Below are 14,383 nucleotides of genomic sequence, written 5' to 3' on the forward strand. Positions count from 1 at the left end.
TGTTCCATAGTGGTTCACATAGGTGTAAAAAGAAATAGGCACAAAAAATAAAATTCCTGTAAACTATAAAAAAGTAAACTTCGAAGCATAAATTATAGAACCTAGTTGTAAATATGCAATGTATTAAAATACCGAACATGTAATGGGAAGATGTTTAGAACATGTAAGTAAACTGAACAAGTTACTTTAACAAACTCAAAGAAAGTATTATTGATACATCTCAATCCCCTCGAAAAGTGTTCAGGTACATAGCAGTTCTACAAAAACCCCCTAGATCTAAGTGTCACAATACCACGACCACGGCTCCCAGACCGGTGCGGTATTCTCTCAGGCAAATATTTAAGTGCAATCATTAGTCTCTGGCGCTTGGTCCGTTGAAAAACAATGCAGTCAATATGTTAAAATGCAGATGGGAAAGAATATCCCGACGTTCACGGTTACCTAGCCAGCTAGGTAACTCGACCCTCATTTCCACTCCTTTCCCGTGCTCCAGGGGCACGTCGAACCGCATCAGTAGCAACCGTCTCTCCAGCTCCCATCCCTCAGAGCGCTGAGCGAAGACAGAGGCTTTGGAGGCTGAAGGAAGCTGCAGGGATGGAAAGGGACCCGTGAATACACTCCCAGGAGTCCCGGCACTCGGCCAGCAGCTGCTGGCACGTTCCAGCGCGTGCTGGGAGCCGTGCACTGGACCGAGCACATGCTCGGCGGCTGGAAACGCCATTCTCAGCACATTCGCTGCCGTGGGTGTTGTTACATGTGAACTGCAACATATCCTTCGTGGACAAAGGGTATTTTCAAACCAGAAAGAGAAAGATACACTCTGTCTAAAGACAAATGGGTACTTCCTTGAATGTAAACAGCAAATTCACATGAAGTAATCTGCAGCCTTACAAATAAAGATGTGCCTAGCATACTGGCAAAGAATAATAGCCAGTGTTGGCCTAAATCTGGGAGAACGTCCTCTCCTACAGCCTGGCACTGACCACCATGAGACGAGCTTAGCTTGGAGACCTATTCAAGGACCAATGGAGGGTCACAGCAAGCAACCTACACCCGTCAAATGTGATTCTAGTCTGTCACGAAGGTAACACCATCTGCATTTACAGGGGGAGAATACGCCAGAATGTACTAAACATGCAACAAAATGCTTTCCATGTGAGTAACGGGATTAGGCGTTCACTCACTTTTGTTTACTTTTAATAGTTTCTGAATTTGTTTATCTGAGCACCTATTCTAATCAGAAAATAATTACACATATTAACACAGAAAGAAGGGAAAACTGCCTGCTCATGCAACACCCCTTTTCATACCGTACCGTGACCCATCCCTCACCGCCCCCCCCACGTCCACAGCCTCGTTCCTGGTCAGGAGCCGTCTGCAGTCACTGCCTCCATGTTCTGCTCTTCCAAAACTATCCCTGACGTGCCATTCTCATTGACATAAAACACTTTAAGATCTCCAGCTCAAGAAGGGCATATCGTGACCATGAGCTTGTCTGATATGTGCCTTGCCAACTAATCCGAAATTTTAAAGAAGGAAAGTTCCAGCTGGACCACACTCACCTTACCAGCATAAGCTAACAAAGGCCCAGCTCCGGATCACCAAGGCGCCATCCCCGGCCAGGCTGGGGACAGGGTATGAGTGCATATGCCTGCCTAACGCATTTGTCTATTTTGATGAAAGATTACTATTTTGACAAATATTTACAATTCTATCCTGTGCTAGGCACAGTCCTTAGCCTTGGGGTTTTATATTCATGACCACCCCCTCCCCCGTCCCCATGAAGCTTACATTTCTAGAGAGGACAGTCAGACCATAAACTAGAAAGTCAGGAGAATCTGTAGTCCCTCAGACGGTGATCAATGTTATGGGGAAAAAGGGGGAGGAGGAGGGGGTAGACTTGGACTTGGACTTGTGGACAGAGGGGTCATCTGAGCGAAGTCCTGAAGGAAGGGAAAGGCCCTGTGAATTACTGGGGGGGAAGAAAAATACATGGAAGCCCCAGATACGGAGCTTACCTGGAGAATTAAAGCGAAGGTGGCGCATCAGGAGTGAAGTGAGGAGGGAGGAAGGGACACCCCCCACCCCAGCACTTTCCAGAGGAAGGAGGGTCAGAGGTCGGGTCATGCAGGGCAGCGTGCCGAAGACCCCAAAAGGGAGGATGGTTCCTGCAGTTTCCAATTTCAAACTGCAAAAGCGGCTGTGGAGCAGACAAAGGTTCGTACCTTCTAACAGGCTGTGCAATTTTGCTTCGAGGCAGGTTGCTCCCGTTTATTGCCAGTGAAGGTCTGGGCAGGGCGCTGCGGCCCACGCTCCCGGCTGGGGCAGCTTTGTTTGGTGTGGGGATGCCGGAGCTGGAGTACAGCTGGAGGCCGTTGGACAGAGGCGTGCTGCCGCCGCCGCCCTGCACGGTGGGGCTCACGTAGGCCGTGGCTTTCAGCGGCTGCCGCACAGACACTGGGAAATGTCCCACGCTGTGGATTCTGTGCTGGAGCTGTCCTGGGGAGGGAACTAGAAAGGAAGAGGACAGGGGCGAGAGAGAAAACTTATACGGCTACCCAACTCAGGAAATGTACCCCCCATTCAAAGCCAGTAGAGTCTGAAAGGGAACACACAGAAATGAAATGTGGGTTCCAGACAGTAGAGCGTACTAGAAAATTCTAATTCTTGACACGTCACCTGTCCTGTCCATTAGCAACATTTCTGAGCACCTAACTCTATCTAGAAGCCCCATCTAACAACAGTTTCCTTCCCTTTAATGAATGGAAGCAGCCCTGAGTTCTCACAGGACAGTTTCTTCCATGCTTGATGGGAAGACATCAGGATGTTGATGGTTGCTCTGGGGATGGTTTCATGAAAATAAAATGAGGGGACAATTAATACTGTGACGACGGGAAGACAGAGGTGACATCAGTAGGTTTCGAACAACTTATTACAGGTTAAATATTTTCGTCAAGGCATTGACCGATGTCCTAGGGTTGGTGAGAAGAGTAAATGAGTTAATCCACATGAAGCCTTTGAGTGATGCCTGTCACTTAGTAACCACCCAACCAGCACTATTATTACCTTGAGAACAACAGCTCTCTGGGTAAGAATGCGTAAAAACTACGTCAATATACTTACACACCCAACATTTTCTAAAGTAGTTTAACGGATTTTGAACTTAACCATAAAATAGGAAGGGAGAAAGACAAAAAGATATGTCCCTTGTTTTATTTAATGTCTCTTGAATTATTTCCTTAAAAAAACAGTTTTGCTTAAGTGTCTGTCAGGTGAAGTCCATACACAGGAATGCTGACGCTCATGTACGGCCATCAAAACTCAACACGGACTAAGGTCCACACAAGATTCCGGGGTAGTTTGGATCCCAGCAATTTTTCTTGACACTGTAAAACTTCTGTCAGTGGACAGATAATCTCTAAGTTCTTTTCCAACCAATTCTACAATTCCTTAATTAGGTAGCTTTTAACCATGAATATTTCGATACATTGGCTAGTCAGGTGTAACAAATGTACCAAGTAACTAATGCAACATAACTAACGGGAGAGGTTCACAGGGGAATCCAGGGAAGGAAAGGACAGATAGGGATATATGGGCACTCCACACTTAATTGCTCAGTAAGCCTAAACTACTCAGGATGAAAAAGCCTAGATTTAAAACACCAATGTGAATTTGGCTTAGTCGCTTTTAAAAAACTTAATATACATAAAGTACATAAATCTTAAGTCTAGCACTCGATTTTCAAAGTGAACACATTGTGGAACCACCAGTCAAAGACAGAGCCTTACCTGCAGCCCAGAAGGCTCTTACCCCTCTCCCACTCACTGTCCCCATAATGGCGACAGTTATTCTCACTCTGTCACCACAGATTGGTTACTCCTACTCTGAACTTCATAGAAATGGAATTACACAGTACGTTCTCTGGCTTCTTTCACTCCGCATCATGTTTCTGAGATTTAGCCATGTTGTCGGCACTACTCTGCATTATATGACATTACATTGAATGTCACAGTTTGCTCGGCTGATGACGAAAGGCTGGGTTATTTCAGTGTGGGGTCTGGGCAACATTCTTGAATAGGTTTCAGTGTTCATACCCACTCACTAGGTAAGGTATATTCCAAATTCTATAACCATCAGGATAAATGAAGTTATTAGCGAAGTCTCTAAATACAGTATCAAAATACAAAAAGAAAAACTATTTCTAAATACCAGCAAAGCGGAAACTAAACTTTAAAAGAACAGTGCCTATAAAAATATTTAAAAAATCAGATACCTACGAATAAATTTAACTATGAGGCAGAAAACTTCCACCAAGAAGCTACAAACACTTTGGTGGGAGACACGGAAGAAGATCAAAATGAAAAGGGGTCCCAGGGTAGTGAGTTAGAAGAATATTACGAAGATTCCAATTCTAAAATTTATCTATGGTTTCAGTGACCCCAATCCATATCATTTGAAATGAAATTATACAAGTTACTCAGGAAAAGCATCCTATAAATACTCCTATATACAAAACCAATAACTATTCAAGATAACTAATCGAGTATTTTAAGAGGAAGTAGAAAAAACAATGCGAGTTAAGACAAAATCCCAATTGTACAAATAAGAAAACAAGAATCAGAAGAACATATAACTTATTCAAGATCTTATAATTAAGACCCAAACTCAGATTTTTTTTTTTTTTACTGCAAATCCAGTGGCCTTCCTTCTGTATCACATTGCCTTTTCAACATTATCTTACCTTTGTGTTTCCCAGAAAGTAAAATGGCCCAGAACTAGGAATCGTTAGATATAAACCCAGAATGTATACATAATAATCACATGAACACTTACGAATAAAAGTAAATGAAAAGAGAATCCTGAGATTTGACAGAAGTGTATGACTGACCTTCTCTTACACAGCAGTGCTCTGAAGGGTTTTTCTTCTCTCGTTATACTGCTTGATTTTCAAACATTGGTTTTTCTTTTTTTTTTTTTACATTGATGAATTGGAATTCTGTAAAGAAAAATTTCCCCTTCTCCATTTATATAGTTTGTCCATTAAATATGGACCTGTAATTATTTACTCTACTGGTTAGAATCTTTTTGCATTATTTTTTTCTGTGGCCTCGACTGTCACAGATTTGGTCCCTGGGCACTTCAAGGCATTTTCTATGTCCTTCTGACAGATCCCCATTAGTTTCTGAGCGTGTCAGTCAAAACTGGCCACTTTCTGTTGTGGACATCCATATACATTGTTCTGGCACTCAAATCATGCTATATTAACCCACATGGAGTCGGAGTTAACAAAAATTCCTAATCATTACCACATTTGCTACTGTCACGACTGTTTTCCCATTCTACGCTAATCCTATTGACTCCTGCACTCAACTAGAGAGCTGTGTGCTCACCTCAGTTAAATTTCATCAAGCTCTGTCTGGCCGGCTTCCCCAGCTGCCTCACAGTAAAGTCGCAGCTCTCCCTCCACCCAGCCACCCTTAGCAAATTCTGTAAGTTGTCTTCTGTGTCTTGACACAAGTCATTAATTCCAGTATTAACAGATCAAGGCCTAAGACAGCCGTAGGGCATTCACTTACTCATGCATTCAAACCCTCCCAGCAAACTCGTCAAATACCAGGCAAGGTGCCAGGTACAGGGCACAGAATATCAGCTAAGCTAGGGCCCAAGCCCAGAAGGAGCCAATGAGCTAGTGTGGACGATAAATACAAAGACTGTGAAATAGGACACACCGAAAAAGGGGAGCACCAAAAATCAAATCCATCCTAGATCTGTTTTGGAACTTTATGGGGAAATCTATTGAGATCATCAATGGAGGCTTTTCAAAGGGTGTGTGGTGTTTGTGCTGCAGGATAAAAGTAAACAGCAAAGACTGCATAAAGAAAGGGAAAGAACAGCACACCGGAGTCAGAATATGTTTAAGGCATAAACTCTGGGGTAATCAGAACAGTTTCTAGCTCTATTCCTTCACCTGCACAGCTTTTACTGTTGTTTTCTCTCCCTTTGCAAAATGGGAGCTAGGACAAAAACCACCTCATAGGGTTACTGGCAGAACTAAGTAAGACAACAGATAAAAACCAGTTAGCACCATTCCTCCCGCTCAGTAAATGTTCCCACTTTGAAATGAAAAACGGTCCCATGGGGCAAAATACCACTTGAGCCCCAAAACTGGACTCAGGGAGGAGGGCTTCAAGTCACTCTGGGTGCCGATTTAGACATCTGGCTGATGACTCTTGGTCGGCCAATCTGAACACACTCTTCATGCCTCCTGTATTTGGCCCACATCATTATTGGGACTGTGAGCCTCAGTCTGCCTGCCAGGGGTCATTCTCAGACTTAATCCCAACTACCCACATAAACAGCATGAGTCGGAATGGGAGGGGGACACCTGAACCACCACATGCCCACAGAAAATAAAAACACGTGCATCTGAGATTTCACGCTCACTGCACTGCTCACTGCTGGGTATAGCATACAGAGAATGAATGACAGACTGTAGTGAGCTGAAGGGGAGCCGATAAATACTACTCTACACGCTAAAACAGAGCTTCATTTTGGGTGGAACAAAGCTCTGGACTGGTGAACAACAAGACCAAAGTAACAGCAAGACTGAACAAGTGTGCTTTCTTCAGAGGAAAGGCATCGAGCAGACAGAGCTAGAAAGAGGCAGACCTGCGAGGAAAACAGAGGTTATCTTTGTTTAGACAATGAGTGAACAAATGAATCATCCGGTAGTACTTCTTCTGCTATCCTTGGATAGTGAAGATTAAATATAATTTACTAATTATTAACTTATTAACATATGCACTAATGAAAATACTAAATTATGTGAAGTTAAAAAATAAAAGGAGAAAAATTTCCTGCTATGTCCTCAAAAGAAAAAAATGGAATAGTAAGATATTTTTCTAATTGTGTTACAAATGAAACTTACAAAAAAAAAATTACAAATCGTCATACTCACTGCAAGACTGTATTCTCGAAATCCCGTTCCCAGCTCCATGCAAGCTCGAGTCAAAACTCTGACTATTTCTCACGGTGACTGGAGAGATGGCATTACTGGTGACAGCGGTTGTACTTGGCATCCGAGCTAGATTAGGCATACTTCTCCGGAGCTTGTCTAGAAAAGAATTTCAGTTAAAAATCATAAAGCTTATGCCAATTAAAGTAGGAGCTTTCAAAAGTAAACATAAATGATATATGCTCATATTTAACAGATAAAAATTGTCACGTGTGTTATGAACTGTAACAAGCTACCATGGAATTAACCTTCTGTACGAACACACTCAGTAGCTCCAGGAAGGTTCTACCAAATATACCGTTTAAAAAAAAAAAAAAAGTGTTCCATAAAAAGAAGTAGGGATTAGCTAATCAATTAGCTATTTGTTTCTATACAGTAAGTGGATAAAATAGTATCAAAGGGAGGTTAGAGAATCCTCTTACAGCCACTTAGTTAGAAATTGTTACATATTAATTAACAAAAAAAAAAAAACCTGGAAGAGTCAAAACCGGCACTTACTTTACCTTTTGCTAGCATATCAAAATGGGAAGAATGATTAAAATTCTACCCAATGTGTTTTGAGATACCCACTCATCACATCACTATGACCCCATTAAGTTCTGTAAAGTTTTAACTAGGAGTCCGCCTCTAAACCTCCTGAGACCTGAACCAGAGACCGCTTCCAGTCATTCTCCTTGCTGAGTACACGTTCTGCCACAAAGGGGCAGCAGAGAGCCGCCCACAGACCTCAGGGCTGCTGAGCTGGGAATTCAATGCAGGACTGCAACCGGGAAAGACACAGGGACCCCAAACTAAAGTACAGGTACCGGGTCACTCACCCAAGCTCAGAAAGCAAAGCATCTATTTGAACACCAAGCCAAGCCCCCCTCCTCCCCGTTCAAGTACGAAACTGGATTCATTCCTTCCTCCCCTTCACACACAGCTCCTTCCACAATTACTCGGACCTGGGGCTGCCCTGACCAGCAAGCAAGCAAGTCCTCTAATCCAGAAACTGGGGCCATCTCCTCCAAATCGCCCCCCTTCTATACCCTCACCCCCAAGTCCTGTCAGTTCTGCATAACAGTTAATGAATGTTCCACTACATCTGGTTCGGACCTCACTATTTACCAGCCACATTGTCATGAAACCCTCTTGCTTGGTCTCCAAGCACCCTGTCCTGTACCTCCTACCCATCTTCCACACAGCCTGCTCTCTTCCTAGAGCATACGCACACACCCGGGCACCCACTTAAAACCTTCCGATTACTCTCCCACCTTCATCTGAAAGCCCCTAAGCATGGCCAACGTGAGACCCTTCAAGGTATGGGCTCCTGTCCTCCTTCCCCAGCCTTATCTCCTGCTACTCCCATCCCTCAGCCTACTTGCCTCCCAGTGGATGAGCCAAGTTCCCAAATGTTCCACACTCTCCAGCACCTGTGACGTGCTGGTCCCTCCACTTGGCCACGCTTCCCACTTTGTGGAGGGAGCGAATGAATAATGGGCACCAGAATTCACTGTGTACATACTCTGTGCCAGGCATGGTAGCTGTTGGGGGTATGGGCAGTGTACGACACGTACAGTCCCTGACTCTGAGTTTTATAATCTACACCAGAGTTTCATAATCTTTTTTTCCATTATCGATCCCAAAAAGAAAACCTAAAATAAATTTAACGTTAACTTTTTTCTCCCAAATGGAACAAATATTGAAAATAATATTCTGAAACTCAAACATTTTGAACTTTGGAGGACCACCAACCACTGGAATATCTCGTGCTTTTCACACATGCCCCACTCGCCTCGGTGTTTCATTTTTATTGGTATAGGCCCCGAAGCACAAAGAGACACTCGTCAGGACATTCAGGTTTGTGATCACTTTCTTTCAAGCTAAATCAGAAAACGAATGATGTAGTTGAACATTCATCCGAAGCGCGTCCAAGGACAAAACCAAACCCATTTGCGCTACTCATTCTACATCACTTATACCCATCCTCTCTAGCCCTATTCAGCAACTTTTGCCTCCTTGGGACAGTCTAGGGAAAAGACAGAAAATTAAGCAAATACAGTAAGGATACTTACATCATAAACATGAAAAAGTATAATAAGAAACTGTAGAGAGGACTAAGATAGGAGACCAGAAAGAATTATATCGACCTCACTAACTTCTATACAGCCCCGAGCTGAGGGATCTACCATCCCCACACCATGTCCTTACTCCCTGTGCATACGTCTAGAGTACTTATGCTCAGACACTGCCAGTGACTGTTAGATTTCTCCACCATTTTCCTCATTATCTCCTTGAGGCCTGCTTTTAACAACCACAGGCCTCATATTCCCAAATTCTTGCTAAAGTTGCTAACCCCAGGCAGGAGGCATTTAATACATTCTGCAAATGTTATTTGTGTGTATGCTGGAGAAAGGAGAGAGAATGGATAAATCTTAGAGTCAACGCTTAGATGTTCTGACTGTCACGATAACTGGCATGAAAGGTGGGCCTCTCTCAGTGCAGGACTAAATTACTTTGACTACATATATTTAAGCTGAAGGAAGGCACTGGGAAAGAATTATATGCCATTATTTAGAATATGAATTGTGTTTCTGTAATTCTAAGTTTCCAAACTATTTACCATAAAAGTTTCCATATATCTAGCTGAAAAGTAGGATCATAAACATCTGTCAGTTTTCCACCTAGATATACTAGTTGTTTTCATTCTGCCATAATTAATTCATCTCCATATATAAACACACACTTGTCTGTGGTTGTTAAACCACACAAGAGCTGCAGACATCTTGACATGTGACCCTCTCCCTCAATTTTAATATGATGCCATGACTTCCATGAAGCACACAGGATACATTTTCTTCCTGATATTCTGAACTTTAATAAATTAGTCCCTAACTATGACATTCCTTAACTGCAACTCTTTTCTTTGAAATTTTAAATCTGAAAGTACTCAGGTACTTTGAAATCTTAGGAAGCGCCTAAGAAAATTCTGTAGAATCACAATACTGTCATGAATATAAACAAATTAACAACAGTTTTTAATAATCCATACACAAAATTTTCCAAACATCAAGAAAGTCTTTCTTAAGCTTCTCCCCCTAAACCATGATCAATCAAGGTTCACTTATTAGATGTGGTGGTTAGGTTTCTAATCTGTTCATCCAGATGCATCTGGCTTTCAAAACCAATCTTTATTCTTCATGTGAGCATCAAGTCAGTTTCACAAAGCTTTAAACGTGAAATACGCTCTTAAAAACAAAGGCTTCCAAGTGTAAATATTTAGAACATGACTCCTCTGGGAGTTTAGCTGTGACCTCCAAGCTGTGTCAGGGACCATCTGGAAATGAAGTACCCTTTCCTGTCAAGCAATTTGGAACATGTTAATGATCATATATACTTTAATATTCAAGGAATCAAAAATAACACTCTATTTCTATCTTCGCAAGAAATCCGCAATTTACCCTCAAGTACTGCGGCGCAGCAGGAAGCTGAAAGAGTAGACCCAGGCAAGAATCCGAATGAGTTTTCTCATATTGAAGTGGCACCAGGACTTACCGCTCTAGGAAAAGAGACTGAAGAATCTTTGGGAAGGGAGGTACTCAGTTACCCACCAATCCAATCTGGCCTCCCAATCAATACAAGGGTGCAAGGGAGGGCCTCGAGCCAACGGTGCTTACATCACGCCACCGACAATCCCTGCCCAATCAACTCCCTTTACGTTGAGTAAAGATCCTACAAGATTTAGTCATTTTTCACATCTGGCAAATGATTCCAAATATGCTCCTTTTAATTCCTTACCCCTATAAATACTCCAGTAACTTTTTAAGAGCCCTCCCTTCTGAATCTAGGTAGTGTAGGAGCTATGGAAGCAATAAATATAAACATGCATTTCTGGTTTCTTTTTAATTATTTTTAAATGAATCAATGATTGAACAATCATTCTCTGCTATCCATACTACTGTGGTGATTTAGCAAAATATTTGATAGTTTCCAAGTTATCATTCTTATTTCACAATTTTGCTCAAATGATATTCTGTGGTAACAGATGAAGGCTCAGCTGAGTCTCTCTCCCTCTCTCTCTCGCTCTCTCTCTCTCTCTCTCACACACACACACACACACACACACACATATGTGCGGGGAGGAAGGACAGAGGGAGAGGGAGAGAATTCCAAGCTGGCTCCACACCCAGCACAGGGCACAATGTGGGGCTCAGTCTCATGACCTGAGATAACGACCTGAGATGAAATCAAAAGTTGGACCCTTAACTGACTGAGCCACCCAGGCGCCCCAGTGAGTCCTATTTTCTTTGAAAAGTGGGTGGGTGGCAACCTTTCTCCCTTTCTTCAGTACTTATACTCCAAAAGAAGAGTAATTATTTTGTTTCTTCCTTAGGCTGGAAGAATACACACCAGGTGGTTTGATGTGAAATTATACCTAAGTTTTCTAAGAAGAGGTATTATTTGGCCACATTTGTAGCCAAAGAAATCAAAGTTCAAAGACCTGAGAAACCTTTAAAAGGTGTCTGTGGTAGAATGGGACTGGACTCCTGAGCCTGTGCTCTTACCGCTAGGTGGCACAAGTCCAGTCCAGACGACTGCCACTGTAGTCCATTTTTCTCTGTATGTGGAGACCAGAGCTTTAAGGAAAAATAAAACTACCAGTCAGGACACTAAGCGGTGATAGGTCTCTGCTTTCCTAACAGGAACCATCATAGCACAGTTCCAAGGAAACCTAATCCTTTTCACCATGGTGTTTGGTGTAAGGTAAAGCCACTTTTCTAAGGTAAGACAACGATCCACTGGCAACACTGATCAAGATGCAGAGCCAGCATCTGCGGGACGGCTGGGCTGTTTGAGGATACCTGACAACCTTTAGAGCAACAATTCTTAGGGCGTTTTTCCTCAATTTTAAAATGAGGCTGACTTTCATTAAGCACATGAAACACATTGCTTTTTCTAATATTATGAGCTTGAGTAAGTTGAGTTACTATGACATGACATGGCTGCCCATTTTTCTTTTAAATCTGGAATCTAAAGGTTCTCAAATGGAAATTATGACTAAATGTTCAATATTTTCAAATGATCTTTCAGTTAGCATGAAAGGTATAAGTACAGAAGAAGAAAAGGTGAAAACTAAAAAAAAAAAGGTAACGGGTAATCACAAATACGATCTGTATTTGGCCTTGCAGTACTTTGAAGTAAGCTGTTTAATCACTCCTGGGCCCAGAAATGGTGCTATATAATAATTAGAAGCTATAATTATAATTCTCTATCTGGTTTATTTCTCCATGTTGCATGGGACCCGGGGATGAAGTCTGGCTGGTCATTACTGGAAAAGCATACCAGGCTTAGAAGAGGACATGACTGTTCTCCCTACAGTTTGTTGAAGGTCAAGGACTTTAAGTCCTGGAAGACAAATGGCGAAGTGGGAGAAAAGAAAAAGTACAGGAGAGGACATGTGCTCTGCCAGCCATGTTGACACTGGGGCAGACCAACTTCCGGTGAGCAAGCCAAGTATCAGCCTCCTTACCCCTCCTGCTGCACAGACCCCACTTCTAGACGTCTGAGGGAGAGACACACCCAGACTCGTCCTTGATCTGGATGCACATGAGCATCACCGTGTACAGTTCCCATTCCTCACTCCGTGCTGGGAACACGCCGGAGACTCAGCTGGTGGGACAGATAAGGAGCCACGGCTCGGCGTGGAGGCCTCCAAGGGACTCCACTGTAAACTCCACCAGCAGCCCCTGCCCATCTTGCCCTGAAAGAGAAACTGCACAAAGATGCCCCCCACGCATTACCCATTCTGTGGTGGCCACATCATGGTGTTTTTTTGGAGCCCTAAGTCTGTAAATCTGGGACACGTCATCAGACGCTGGTCAGTTTTAGATTTTAACTTAGACCAAACTGATAAGGTCCTAAAGACTTACTTCGTAAGTTTGGGAAACATTTACTAATTATTTACATTGACCTAAAAGCCATTTCCTACTACACATAAAGCTCAAAGCACATTAAAGTCCAAAGGGCACATATAACCTACCTCCACTGGTCCGATTTGGTTGCTGATCTGGAGTTTGGGCTTGAGGTGAGTAATACTGTTGCTGCTGGTAATTACTTGAAGGAAAATACTGGGAACTGGGGCTCCTCCTACACTCCCGAATGCTGGAGAAAGTCTGTGAGTGGGGAATGCCTCTTTGGAAAGGTGAACATCTTGGAAGACGAGGCTGCGGTGGTGGCAAATGATCAAATTCTTCCTCGTCCTCCAGACTGAAGCGGTCATACTCTTGATCGCTACACGTCCCTTTTTTTCCTGAACTCAGTGACACACTGGAGCTATGTCTGGACACAGATGCTGATGTGGAAGCGTAATCTTGCCTGAGACCTGGGACAACAAGAAACAGTATTACCTATGGAGACAATTCAACCTAGCAAAAATTAAATGGCAATGAAGTATCTGAAGAAAATGTGTGCCAGGTAAACAACTCAAATTAAGAGCCATTATCCTGCTCATGGTTTATTAAATCCCAAGAAAACCGACACATTTACCCACCAAACAGATGTCCAATATTATACAGTTCTGTTCTGCAAAAAGACCGCCCCAATTCCAGAGAAGACCAGATATACTGCCACAGTTCATCAGTCAGTGTCTGTCAATTTCCCCAAATGATCCCTTCTGAAATCTGGAGAGATACTTAGGAAAAGCTACACATCATCATTATGAATAGTGTGTTATGGGTTAGACAATATAAATAATCACATCTCCTACCAGGGAGGAACTCCTCCTGTCCCTAGCCCCAGCTTTCCAAAGTCAAAGCAAAGTTCAAAACCCAGGCTACAAAATATTTTCTTACAAGGTCGCTTCTCTGTCCTACTTATTACTATCTTTTTCAAAGCGTACTGACACTTCAATAGTTTTGGGTCATCCGAAAGGACAACCATCTAAAAATAGTCAAACTGGGGCGCCTGGGTGGCTCAGTGGGTTAAGGCCTCTGCCTTCGGCTCAGGTCATGATCCTAGGTCCTGGGATGGAGCCCCGCATCGGGCTCTCTGCTCAGCAGAGAGTCTGCTTCCTCCTATCTCTCTCTGCCTGCTTCTCTGCCTACTTGTGATCTCTGTCTGTCAAATAAATAAATAAAATCTTTAAAAAAAATAAAAAAAATAAATTAAAAAAAATAGTCAAACTGGAAGTTTCTAGTTATTCACCTTATTACCAATACCACAATTTCTTAAAAGCAGGAAGTGACGTTAATCGTTTAGCCATATGTTTTCAGAATAAGTTGCTGTTATCTTACTACTACTGAATGGTAACATAAAACCATCTCTTTGCCCCTCAAAATGTATTTTCTGAAACTCTCCATAATCATTACACTGTATCTCATAATAGCCTTG

General features: G+C 42.7%; 1 protein-coding gene across 2 annotated transcripts in view; it reads right to left on the reverse strand.

Moving 5' to 3' along the window:
• Positions 1-202: 202 nt before the first annotated feature.
• Positions 203-14,383, reverse strand: part of SLAIN1 (SLAIN motif family member 1) — a 57,803-nt gene continuing 43,622 nt past the window's right edge. For both annotated transcript variants that reach the window (XM_032864187.1, XM_032864188.1), the window contains 4 exons: positions 13,035-13,376; positions 6,959-7,114; positions 2,226-2,511; positions 203-586 (listed from right to left, as the gene is read on the reverse strand). In XM_032864187.1, the coding sequence (XP_032720078.1) occupies positions 511-586; positions 2,226-2,511; positions 6,959-7,114; positions 13,035-13,376 (860 nt within the window). In that variant the 3' untranslated portion in view covers positions 203-510. The remainder of the gene's footprint in view (positions 587-2,225; positions 2,512-6,958; positions 7,115-13,034; positions 13,377-14,383) is intronic.

The sequence above is a fragment of the Lontra canadensis genome, unplaced genomic scaffold (genome assembly GCF_010015895.1).
Source record: "Lontra canadensis isolate GAN:19392208 unplaced genomic scaffold, GSC_riverotter_1.0 scaffold26, whole genome shotgun sequence".
Lineage (NCBI taxonomy): Eukaryota > Metazoa > Chordata > Mammalia > Carnivora > Mustelidae > Lontra > Lontra canadensis.